Source organism: Bos grunniens, chromosome 10 (genome assembly GCF_055505025.1).
Source record: "Bos grunniens cultivar Pamir isolate PY7600 chromosome 10, Bosgru_T2T1.0, whole genome shotgun sequence".
NCBI classification, from domain to species: Eukaryota; Metazoa; Chordata; class Mammalia; order Artiodactyla; family Bovidae; genus Bos; species Bos grunniens.
The window spans coordinates 101,223,891-101,235,971 of NC_141174.1; the positions used below are offsets into that span (position 1 = coordinate 101,223,891).

At 47.6% G+C, this 12,081-nt stretch overlaps 1 protein-coding gene across 4 annotated transcripts in view; it reads right to left on the bottom strand.

Moving 5' to 3' along the window:
- The window catches only part of MCC (MCC regulator of Wnt signaling pathway), a 424,575-nt gene that overhangs the window by 6,155 nt on the left and 406,339 nt on the right, over positions 1–12,081 (bottom strand). For all 4 annotated transcript variants that reach the window (XM_086323343.1, XM_086323344.1, XM_086323345.1 and 1 more), the window contains one exon: positions 517–639. In XM_086323343.1, the coding sequence (XP_086179469.1) occupies positions 517–639 (123 nt within the window). The remainder of the gene's footprint in view (positions 1–516; positions 640–12,081) is intronic.

A 12,081-nucleotide genomic window follows, 5' to 3' on the forward strand; every position in this document is an offset into this window, starting at 1 on the left:
AATGAATAAAACCTTTAAAAATCTCATTTGAGAAACTAATAGACAAATTTTATTGATAAGTTAATTTGAAAGAACAAAACTTTGAGGTCCTCTTTTTTTTTTTTTTTTTTTTAGTGTAAAGGTATCATGAGCCTGAAAGGTTTGAGGCTCCCATCTTAGAGCATTGCTTCCTGAAGTACCCCACCTGATTCTTGAATGCTGCTCAAATAAAACGTTCTGTAGCCAGTTTTGTTTGGAAAATGCTGGCTTAAACCTAGGCTGATTTTTGTTTTTAATTGTTTGACTTCTCAGAACCTCTCCTATATGAAGGGCTAAGAGGGGACCACAGTTGGCTGCATCTGTCATCCTTAAAAAGCATTCCTCAGGTTTCTGTGGAACACCGGGAGGTGAAGCCCTAGGGAGGACTGTGCTCTAAGGAGGCGGTGGCGGTGGACACACCATTGTCCACAGTCAATTCCCAGCAATTATGATGCGTAAGTCCAAGAACTGCTTGGATTATAGACGGTGAGGCTGTACCTGTTGGCTCGCTTTAGGTCATTGACAAACTCTGCCGATTGCTGGTGTCGGATTTCACTGCTCTTTGTGAGTCTTTCCAGGGCACTCACCAACTCTTGAACTCTGGCCTTTAACTTCTTCTCTCTGTATCAAGGAGAGACGAAGCACGCCATTTAGCAACGGAGATGATGGATCGGGCCGCTGCCCTTATGGGGGCAGAGTGGAATATGACTTAGCCGGCCCAGTCCAAAGGCTGGAGTCCTGAGCAAAGGGGAGAGGGCACAGGAGCCCAGCACCTCACTGCTGTGTTCCTGAAGGCCCTTCAGAAAGGTTCCTGAAGGCTGCGGTCGGCTCTTTTTAATGACAGAGACCTTCAGAGATGTGTGTGTTGTAAGGGAACAATACAGGAAGTTGTTTCTTATCTTACACGTGGGGAGACAAGCTCCTGCAGAAGTTCCTCTGGGCAGACCTGAGCCAGCGGGCCAGCAGAGTGCAGCCTGCCCGCAGAACCCGGGCCTGTGCTCAGGCCCTTTTCCAAGCTGCTCAGCATCTCCCGAACTACTGGGGGCTCGAGAGTACACAGGTGGTCTGGGCACTACCTGGGCCAGGTCCCCAGTCAGTGAAACCAACACGAGCCTACCTCGCAGAATAGAAAAGGTGGTTCTCTGTGAAAGTCCTTGATCTCATTTTCCACATTTAAAAAGGATGGAAATTAAATTTGCACTTTCATTCGACTCCCCCTACTCCTCGGCTTCAAGTCTGGTGGGTCTTTATTACTACAGTGACCTGAGGTAACTGACTTGGGAGGTTTGGGGTGTCCCATTGGCTTATTGCCTTCCTCTCCCTCCTACGAGAGGAGGACATGGGCAGGGGGATGGGACTGACCACCGTCCTCCCCCTGAGGCCCCCGTCTCTGGCACAGTGTCACTCTGTGTGCAGCATGCTTGGCACAGATCAGCACAGCCTGCATGATGGTTCAGCAAGCTCCCCACTGGCACGTAGGCTCCAGGGTGGCAAGGACCTTATTTGCCTTGTTCCGCAGTGTATCCCCAGTGCCATGCCTGAGAGAGTTTCACAGCGGCAAAAGTGAAAACAAATCACTGAAGGTATCTGGTACCTTGGAGCATATCAGGTAACCAGGATTTACGGAAGACATTCCTCTAAGAAAAACTCACGGTGTATGAGGAATGCAGGTGAGCACCATGAGTCTGGAAGGCAGTTTGGCAGCATCTAGCGAAATAAAACATGAACACATCCCTTGACTAAGTAACTTCCAGGGATCTTAGAGAAGCATGAGATTACAGTTGGATTCACTTCAGCACTGATTAGAATAGATATGAGTGGGAAACAACCAGGGAGCTGGTTAAGTTATGATCTGCTTTCGGTTCTGTTGAAATGCTCTGCACTGTTAATCAAAAATGCAGGCTGCCGTGCCCTGGAATGGAAAGGTATCTGAACACTGTCAAGCGAAAGTTGGATGCCACAAGTTTGCAAAAACGTGAATATCTGATACACTGATGGCGGACCAAAAGGCTAAATGCTCAACAGTGCTGAACTCGTGCAAAGAGGGCATGGGACGCTTTCATCTTCTTCTCAAGTTGTTTGAAATGTTCCTAATTCTGGATGAGGATGGGTGTGTGGGGGTCACCTCGAGGGGATGGGCTGTGAGGAGCTCTGGGGTTCAGCCATGGTTCACCCCTTTTGGCTTTTCAAATATCTGATCTTTTACATGTCTGCCCCCAGCTACTGTAAGTGCAATTCCAACTTCCCCAATTCATTAATGAAGAAAGGTGTTGCAACACAAAAATCCAGGCCTACTTTTATGAGGATAGTGGGAGAAAGATATTTGAAAAAGTGAGCATCATACCCAGTAACTTCCTCCCACCGGCCCTAAAGAGAGCAGGAGCCTCCTGCAGAGCCTTCTGGTTAGTGCCTCCTGTTTGTTGAGGCTTCTGGGTCCTGGCAGCTACCAGGAATTCCTCAGATCTGGCTGCAGTTCCCACTGGGGTCCTAGAGTGGCACCGTCTCCCACCAGGATGAGACGCATCTGGGGAGCGCGGCTCCTGCCTCGCTGCCCAAACCACCGCCTCAGCCTTGCAGGGCCCTCTGTCAGCCCGGGGAAAGTTAGGAGAGCATGGACGATCTGTCCCCTCAGCCCTCTGACTATAAAGAGAGAAGAATTATTTGTTCTACATTTTGTTACTGTTTTGATTCTTCTTTTATTCTAAAGTTGATTGATAGTGCAAAAGGAAAGAAGAAAATCATGAAGAGAATTTAACATCTAACCGTGAACTCAAATTGATAACATAAAACTGCCCGGAGCAGTACCACTCCCCACCACTGGTCATGCTCACACCTGCCCAGCTCTGGAGGAAGAGTGAGGATCTCCCAGCCTCCGCACAGCAAAGGGCTTCCTGCCCTGGGGCCTGCAGCCAGTGCCAATGAGGACGGGACCCAGGGAAGCAAGAGAAGCCTTCACAGACCCTCCCCAATCCTGGGGACTGGGGGAGATGGTCAAGGCTGAGGGTAGGAAGCCACATCTGGAAGCTGAGACCCCTCAGGCTTCAGGAAGGCAGACAGGAGTGAACTGCTGTTCAGACTCTAGAACCGCGATGCTGATTTATTTAAAGCCACAAAGACAGGCTGAAACTCAAACCTAAAACACGAGATACTTCCTACTTGTTTTTGTTTGAATCAGGCAGCTGCCTCCAGTAAGAGCCGTGCTTCCAGGGTTGCTCGTCTGGATTGAAACACAGCCCTGTGAGGGAACAATTACAGAGCCACCTCACGCCCGCCTCCAAGGGTCAGGAGCCCTTTGAGTCCTTGAGACACAGCCAGTCTGAACTGAGATGTGCTGTAAATGTGCAGTACCCACTGGGGCTTTCCTGGTGGCTAAGTGGCAAAGAATCCACCTGCCAGTGCAGAGGACGCGGGTTCAATCCCTGATAAGCCTCGGAGCAAATAGGCCCATGTGCCGCAGCTCCTGAGCGTGTGCACTAGAGCCCAGGAGCCTCAGCTACGAAGCTCCGCTCCTGAAGCCCACACGCCCTGGACCTGTGCTCCACAGTAAGAAGCCCGCACAATGAGCAGGCCGCACACAGAGTAGCCCCTGCTTTCAACAACGAGAGAAAGCCCACATGACCCAGTGCAGCCAAGAATAGGCTCAACATAAAAAAGAATGTAAAATTACTCAATATACATTAAAATGATATTATTGATATTTTAGAATGTCCCTGGTTTTAATAGTTCTCAGCTACTAGAAAACACACATTACACATGTGATGTGGACAGGATTGCTCTAAAGCATGTGTCTGTAGTAACAGTGCCAGGGGTATCCCTGGATTCTGGTCAGTAGGTTTGGGTTGAGACCCAGGAATTACAGTTTTAAGAAGTGCTCCATGTGATCAAAACAGCATGGTATTGGCATAAAAATAGACATGTGGTCAGTGGAACAGAATAGAGAGCCCAGAAATAAACCCATGCATATATGGTCAGTTTATGACAAAGGAACCAAAAATGGAATCCAGCAGGGAAAGGACAGTTTCTTAGATAAATGGTCACGGGAGAACTGGATGCAAGAGAACGAAACTGGATCACTTGTCTTACACCGTACAAAACAAAGTAACTCAAGGGTTAGATTAACGCGTAAGGCCGGAAGCCATCAGACTCCTAGAAGAAAACATAAGCACCTTGATACCAATCCCAGTGATGGTTTTTTGAATATGATAGCAAAAGCAAAGGCAACAATAGCAAATAGCAAATATAGAGGAATGGGGCTATATTAGATTCTTCTGTACATCAAAGGAGACCAACAAAATGCAAAGAAATCTACTGAATGGGAGAAAATGGTTACAAATCATGTCTTTAATGAAGGGTTAGTTAGTACCCATAATACACAAAGAATCCATACAACTCAATAGCAAAAAAAAACCCCAACAAAAGCCCAGATTAAAAAGTGAGCAGAAGCTGGGGTTTGAATGGAAGAAAAAAAAAATAAGCATAAGGTTATTTCTCAAATGTCCATTTTCTCAAAGACATGTAGATGGCTAACAGGCAATGTGAAAAAGATGCTCAACATCACTGATCATCACTGACCACAATGAGATGCCATCACACCAGTCAGAATGGTTACTATTAAAAAAATAGAAGGACAAGAAATGACAAGTTTTGGTAAGGATACAGAGAAAAGGGAAACCCTGTGTACTGTTGGCGGGAATGTAAACTGGTGCAGCCCCTGAGAAACAGAGAATGAAAGTTTCCCCCCAAATTAAAAATAAAACTAACATGATCCAGCAACTCCACCTCTGGGTATGTACCCGAGAGATCACCATCTTGGAAAGATACCTGCACCCTCACGTCACTGCTGCATTATTTACAACAGCCAAGATACGAGCACAACCTAAGTGCTCATCAGTGGATAAATGGATAAGGATGTGGTACATATAGAAAACGCAATATTACTCAGCCACAAAAAAGTGAAATTTTGCCATCTGCAACAACATGGATGGACCTTGAGGGTATTATGCTATGTAGAAATAAGACAGAGAAAGACTGACACTGTATCATCTCACGTGTATGTGGAATCTAAAAAACCAAAAAAAAAACAAACCCCAAACCAAAAAAGCTCACAGAGAACAGACTGGTTGCCAGAAGTGAGAGTTGGAGGTGGGCAAAGTGGGTGCAGGGGATTAAAGGGTATACACTGCCAGTTGTAAAATAAGTCCTGAGGGTGTAGTGTATAATACAGTGATTATACTTATTACTGTATTTCATACTTGAAAGTGGCTAAGAGAGATCTTAAAAGAAAGTTTTTGGTAACTATGGTGACAGATGTTAACCAGACTTATTATGGTGATCATTTTACAATATATGCAAATACTGAATCATCACACTGTACACCAGAAACTAATATAATGTTGCAAGTCGATTATACCTCAGTAACAAAAGAATGCCTCAGGCGATTTCTTCTTGTGCAAATTTTGAAAACTGGTAAGGCAGCAGGGCTCTACCTGGGTCTGCAGATGAATTTAATGTTGTCTTGAACTCTGAATTTTTATGCAGAATTACATGCACAGCTGTACTGATGACTATACAGTTTTACTCAGATTTTCCAAGGATGACTTCAAAAATGCTACAAGCCGTACACCTCAACCATTCATGCCCTGTTCCTTGTAGTTTCTAATTCACATCTGCTTGGCTTTCAGTTAAGAAAGAATTTATATGGTTTGTCTAGGTTAATAAGGCTAAAAGGAGCACTTTCATAGGCTCCACGCAGATGAGAAAGTACAACATAAACACTACATGTTCCTTTTGCCCCTTGAGTGGCAGTGCGTTCACACACAGTTTCCCGGGATGCCCAGAACTGTGCCATCCTTGCCTTGTTCTCTGGCCCCTAGTATAAGCCCTCACAATTATGAACCTTTATTGCTGGCTCCCGCTGCTGCTGCTGCTGCTGCTGCTGCTGCTGCTGCTAAGTCACTTCAGTCGTGTCTGACTCTGTGTGACCCCACAGACGGCAGCCCACCAGGCTCCCCCATCCCTAGGATTCTCCAGGCAAGAACACTGGAGTGGGTTGCCATTTCCTTCTCCAATGCATGCAAGTGAAAAGTGAAAGTGAAGTCACTCAGTCATGTCCGACTAGCAACCCCATGAACTGCAGCCCACCAGGCTCCTCCATCCATGGGATTTCCCAGGCAAGAGTACTGGAGTGGGGTGCCACTGCCTTCTCCGCTAGTACCACCAAAACCCACGTGTCAGCACACTTACAGGTTTCAGTTAAAGGTCTTCCCACCCCCTCACCCCTAAAAGGTTGAATTTGGTCGTGAAAGGTCTTCTGAATCTTACTGTAGCACAGGTGCTTTTTTATCTGTTTTAATGGAAGCACAGAGTTGTTGGCAGAGGCATATACTCAGGGGATCTGAGGGGCGGACTCGTGGTGGACGTTTGCAGGCACTGAGCAAAGGCAGGCGGGCAGCCGGGCAGGGGACGGCCTTGCAGGCCGTGTGGTGAGGCTGTCCGTGGCTGGGAGTCTGGAAGCAGGGCTGCCACCACAGACGGGGATAGGGCAGGGGCCGGCACTAAGCAGGACGCCTTCCAGAGGAGTGCCCATCAGACCCAGCCTCAGGAGTCGTGGCCACGGGGCCTGGAGTTTCTTGGTAATTGTGAGAATTGTCTCCTTCGGGGGTTCCTCTGCCTCACCTTCCATTTACTGGTTAACCCCCAGCCAGGCTTCTGTCTCCACTGGTAACTGTCCCGAGGTCACCAGGGCCCTGGGTGTCACAGTCTGTCCCGATCTGACCTGAAGCACCTTCCCCCTCTGCCCTCAAGCCTGGCTTCCATCCCACTTCGCCGGTCATTCCTGGCATCTCCTGTCCCGGCTGCCTGTTCTCTGCACCTCTGCCTGCTGAGAGTATCTGGGACTTGGGCCTGGACTCTGTTTTATAGCCCACCCTTTCTTGCTTCTCTCCATTCCCATTTATTTTCCTAAAAACTACATGCTAAAAACTGTCTCTCACGGGCATCTTCAATTCAGCAAGTGCAAAGGAGAACTGGACGGTCTGCCCCATGCACGCCTCTGCCCTGTAAGGTGTGCGGCAGTACCTCTTGCCCAGTGGCTGACACCAGTCTCAAGGCAGCCCTGACCCCCCACTCCCTTGTCCTGCGTGTCTGCTCGGCAGCAGACCCCCACACGGGGGCCGTGCCTGTGGCCACCAGCAGGTCCAAGCTGCCGCTGTTTCTCATCTCAGCCACACTGGAGCCTCCTGCTTGGTCTTATCTGCTTCACCTTTGTACCCCATAGTCAAGTTTCCATGGAGCGGCCAGAGGACTTTCCTAATACGTCAGATCATATTATTGCACTGCACTGAGAAGTCTACGGTCTTACTTTGCCTAAAGCCCTGCTTGACCCAGGCTTTGGTATCACCCTCCCGCTTGTACCCTGGAATCCTATCCCTTATCAGCCCACACCAAGCGTTTTTTCCCAGAACAGAACTGTGCAGTCAGTCCCCTCTCTTTGGGATGAACTTCCTCCACTACACTATGTTTCCTCCTCCCTGTTTCAGCTTAAATGTCACCTCCTCAGAGAAGCCTACCCTGACCACCCATCTAAACAAATGTCCCAGAGTTATAACATCCCCAGCATCTTATTATTTCCCCCATTACTTATTGCAATCTATATATATTTTTTTGAGAGAAAATCTCTGCAGTGACTATGATTTTATTTATTTCCTTCATGGTAGATTGCCAGGAGAAATATCAATAACCTCAGATATGCAGATGACACTACTCTAATGGTAGAAAGTGAAGATGAACTAAAGACCCCCTTGATGAAGGTGAAACAGGAGAGTGAAAAAGCTGGCTTAAAACTCAACATTCAAAAAACGAAGATCGGCATCCAGTCCCATCACTTCATGGCAAATAGATGGGTAACAATGGAAACAGTGATAGACTTTATTTTCTTGGTCTCCAAAATCACTACGGATGGTGACTACAGTGATGGAATTAAAAGATGCTTGCTCTTTGGAAGAAAAGCTATGACCAACCTAGACAGCTTATTGAAAAGCAAAGACATCACTTTGTTGACAAATGTCCATGTAGTCAAAGCTATGGTTTTTCCAGTAGTGTGCACGGATGTGAGAGTTGGATCATAGGGCATGCTGAGCACTGAAGAATTTGAAATTGTGGTGCTGGAGAAGACTCTTGAGAGTTCGTTGGACAGCAAGGAGATCAAACCAGTCATCCCTAAAGGAAATCAACCCTGGATACTCATTGGAGGGACTGATGCTGAAGCTGAAGCTCCAATACTTTGGCCACCTGATGTGAAGAACTGACTCACGGGAAAAGACCCTGATGCTAGGAAAGACTGAAGGTGGGAGGAGAAGAGGGCTACAGAGGATGAGACAGTTGGATGGCATCACTGACTCACTGGAGCAAACTCTGGGAGTTGGTGATGGACAGGGAAGTCTGGCATGCTGCAGTCCATGGGGTTGCAGTCAGACACAACTGAGTGACTGAACAACAACAAAATGTGTGTATAGTCTAAACTCATCTTTTTAAAGAAAATCCAGCCAGCAGTAGTAGCTATCCTAACTCCTTTACAAGCTTGAAGTTATTTAATTCTCACCACAAACCTTGGAGGTCAGTCCTGTTATTATTCTAGTTTTCTAGATGAGGCGCTTGAAGTGCAGTTGAAGAGATTTGCCAGTGACGCCTGTGGAGCTAGGACGCACTGGGGCTCTGTCTGTGAGTCAGCATGTTGCTGCAGTGTGCCGAGTCACAGAGAGCAGACAGTAGAGCAGGAGACTGGTGAAAAGCCCAGGGCCGTGGAACTAAGAAGGGGGTGTCCCGGATAAGGATGCCCTGCAGGTGTTGACTTGGGGTGCATCTGCCTAGAATAGCAGCAAGATGGCGGCCCAGACCACGTTTCCTGCACATCTCGCCGCTGCCTTGTCCGTGCTACAGGGTCCTTTGATGTCTCCATCACTGCCTTTATGAGATCTAAGGGGAAGGCCTTCTCTCTCAGCTTTTGGAACATGGGGGAATGATGGAAAGATGAAGAAATCTCACTGACTCACCTCAACCCCTGGGATGAGAACTGATGTTTCCCTTGGCCCTGTGAGGCCAGCTCTGGAGCTCAGCCATTTATTTACAAGGTAATGAACTTACAGGCACACTGTGTATTCCATTAACATCCTAAGGCAATGGCACCCCACTCCAGTACTCTTGCCTGGAAAATCCCATGGATAGAGGACCCTGGTAGGCTGCACTCCATGGGGTCGCTGAGAGTCGGACACGACTGAGCGACTTCACTTTCACTTTTCACTTTCACTTTTCACTTTCATCCATTGGAGCAGGAAATGGCAACCCACTCCAGTTTTCTTGCCTGGAGAATCCCAGGGACGGGGGAGCCTGGTGGGCTGCCGTCTATGGGGTTGCACAGAGTCGGACACGACTGAAGTGACTTAGCAACAACAGCAGACCCCTGTGCATTTATGGAATTCTAAGCACAACCTCTACTGCCTGATGGCTATTGTAAATCAGCCACATAGGAAGCACCAGCAAGTGCAAGTTTAAGAAAACAATACCTTTAAAAATAACGGTCCCACTAATGAAATGGTGATGATCCTACTGCCTGTGGCCTCAGCGGGGCTCCCTCTTTAAAAGGACTTCAATCCATTCCCTCTTCATTTCAATCCAGTGTGTGTGTGTGGCTCAGGAACAGTATTAATCCATAGCTGCTGGAACAGGGGTCAGTGGGTGCCATCAAGTCTGGAAGATTTCTAGAGCTGGGCAGATATTTTTTGGAACTCAGTCGTGGCTTTGAACTCCAAGAGGCTCCCTGTGGTTTGCTCTAAGGCTCTCTGACAACCACGGGCTCTGTGGGCGCTGACGGTGATGAGTGGTCTGTACCATCAGGGGCACAGAGAAGAGGTGCCTGAGGAACCTCAGGAAGATGAGTGTCCAGCTGGAGGGGATAAGAAGGAGGGGTTCACAGCTTGAGAGAGGTGGGGTGGGGTGGGTGGGATAAAGCAAAGGGCATGCTCATGGAAAGATGAACCGTCTGGATGAATCTGGACCACAGATAACGTGTAGGGAAACATTTGAAATACAGGCTAAGAAGTTAGGGACCTACACATGGTGTCGAAGGTCACACCATGGAAGATCTATTTGCAGAACCACATGATCAGAAGTATGATTTAAGGTGTTTTTTTTTTTTCTTTTCTTTTTTTTTTTTTTTTGTGGGGGAACACAGGATGGGACTAATGGCAGACTAACCCACTGAGATGCTACTCTGATTTCGGAGGGGTTGAGGGCTAAATTCAGGAGAAGGCAATGGAAACTGCATGGGACAGATGGGGTTTTAAGAGGAAAAAACAATACTGTCTGCTAATAAGAGGCAGACTTTGAAGTTTTTACATATAAATAGGAATTCTGAAAAAGAGGCCAATTTCGAAGGGCAGGAGGAAACAAGATAATTTCTGTTTGGACGTCCTGTGTTTTAAGGCTCTAGTCTATTCAGGGGAGATGTCCAGTGGGCAGAGAGAAATGAGGCTGAGATGGTTTAGGGATCACTTAGAAGGGACAGAGTCACCAGTCATACAGCTGGGTGAGTAAGCCATGATTCCTGCACCCCTTACCCGCCATCCCCCACCTCCCACCTCTCCTGCAGGGAGTGGAGGAGGGAAGGGGAAAGTGAAAGTCATGGTAGTCGCTCAGTCATGTCTGAATCTTTATGACCCTATGGACTGTAGCCTGCCAGGCAAGAATATTGGAGTGGGTTGCTGTGCCTTCCTCCAGGGGATCTTCATGACTTCATGACATGACCCAGAAATCGAACCCGGGTCTCCTGCATTGCAGGTGGGTTCTGTACTCTCTGAGCTACCAGGGAATTGAGGGAAGGAGAGGCAGACTCATAAGAAACAGAGCAATGATGTATTCAAAGAGTCTGCCTGCAATTCAGGAGACCTGGGTTCGATTTCTGGGTCTGGAAGATTCGCTGTAACAGGGATAGGCTGCCCACTCCAGTATTCTTGGGCTTCCCTTGTGGCTCAGCTGGTAAAGAATCCGCCTGCAATGTGGGAGACCTGGGTTTGATCCCTGGTTTAGGAAGATCCCCTGGAGAAGGGAAAGGCTCAGTTCAGTCACTCAGTCTTGTTCGACTCTTCGCGACCCCATGGACTGCAGCACGCCAGGCTTCCCTGTCCATCACCAACTCCGGGAGCTTACCCAAACTCATGTCCACTGAGTTGGTGATTCCATTCAATCATCTCATCCTCTGTTGTCCCCTTTTCCTCCTACCTTCAATCTTTCCCAGCATCAGGGTCTTTTCCAATGAGTCAGTTCTTCGCATTAGGTGGCCAAAGTATTGGAGTTTCAGCTTCAATGTCAGTCCTTCCAATGAATATTCAGGACTGATTTCCTTCAGGACTGACTGGCTGGATCTTCTTGCAGTCCAAGGGACTCTCAAGAGTCTTCTCCAACACCACAGTTTAAAAGCATCAATCTTCGGTGCTCAGCCTTTTTATGGTCCAACATCCATACATGACCACTGGAAAAACCACAGCCTTGACTAGACGGACCTTTGTTGGCAAAGTAACGTCCCTGCTTTTTAATATGCTGTCTAGGTTGGTCATAGCTTTTCTTCCAAAGAGCAACCGTCTTTTCGTTTCATGGCTGCAGTCACCATCTGCAGTGATCTTGGAGCCCCCAAAATAAAGTCCCTCATTGTTTCCACTGTTTCCCCATCTACTGGCCATGAAGTGATGGGACCTGATGCCATGATCTTCGTTTTCTGAATGTTAGAGTTTTAAGCCAACTTTTTCACTCTCCTCTTTCACTTTCATCAAGAGGCTCTTTAGTTTTTCTTCACTTTCTACCATAAGGGTGGTGTTATCTGCATATCTGAGGTTATTGATATTTCTCAGTATCTGGCCTGAAGAATTCCATGGACTATATAGTCCATGGGGTCACAAAGAGTCAGACATGACTGAGCGACTCTCACTTTCAGGGCACACAAGAATCAATCAATAAATTTTATAGACAGGGAAGAGGCCCACACGAGCAGGCTCGGCTCACACTCAACGGGTA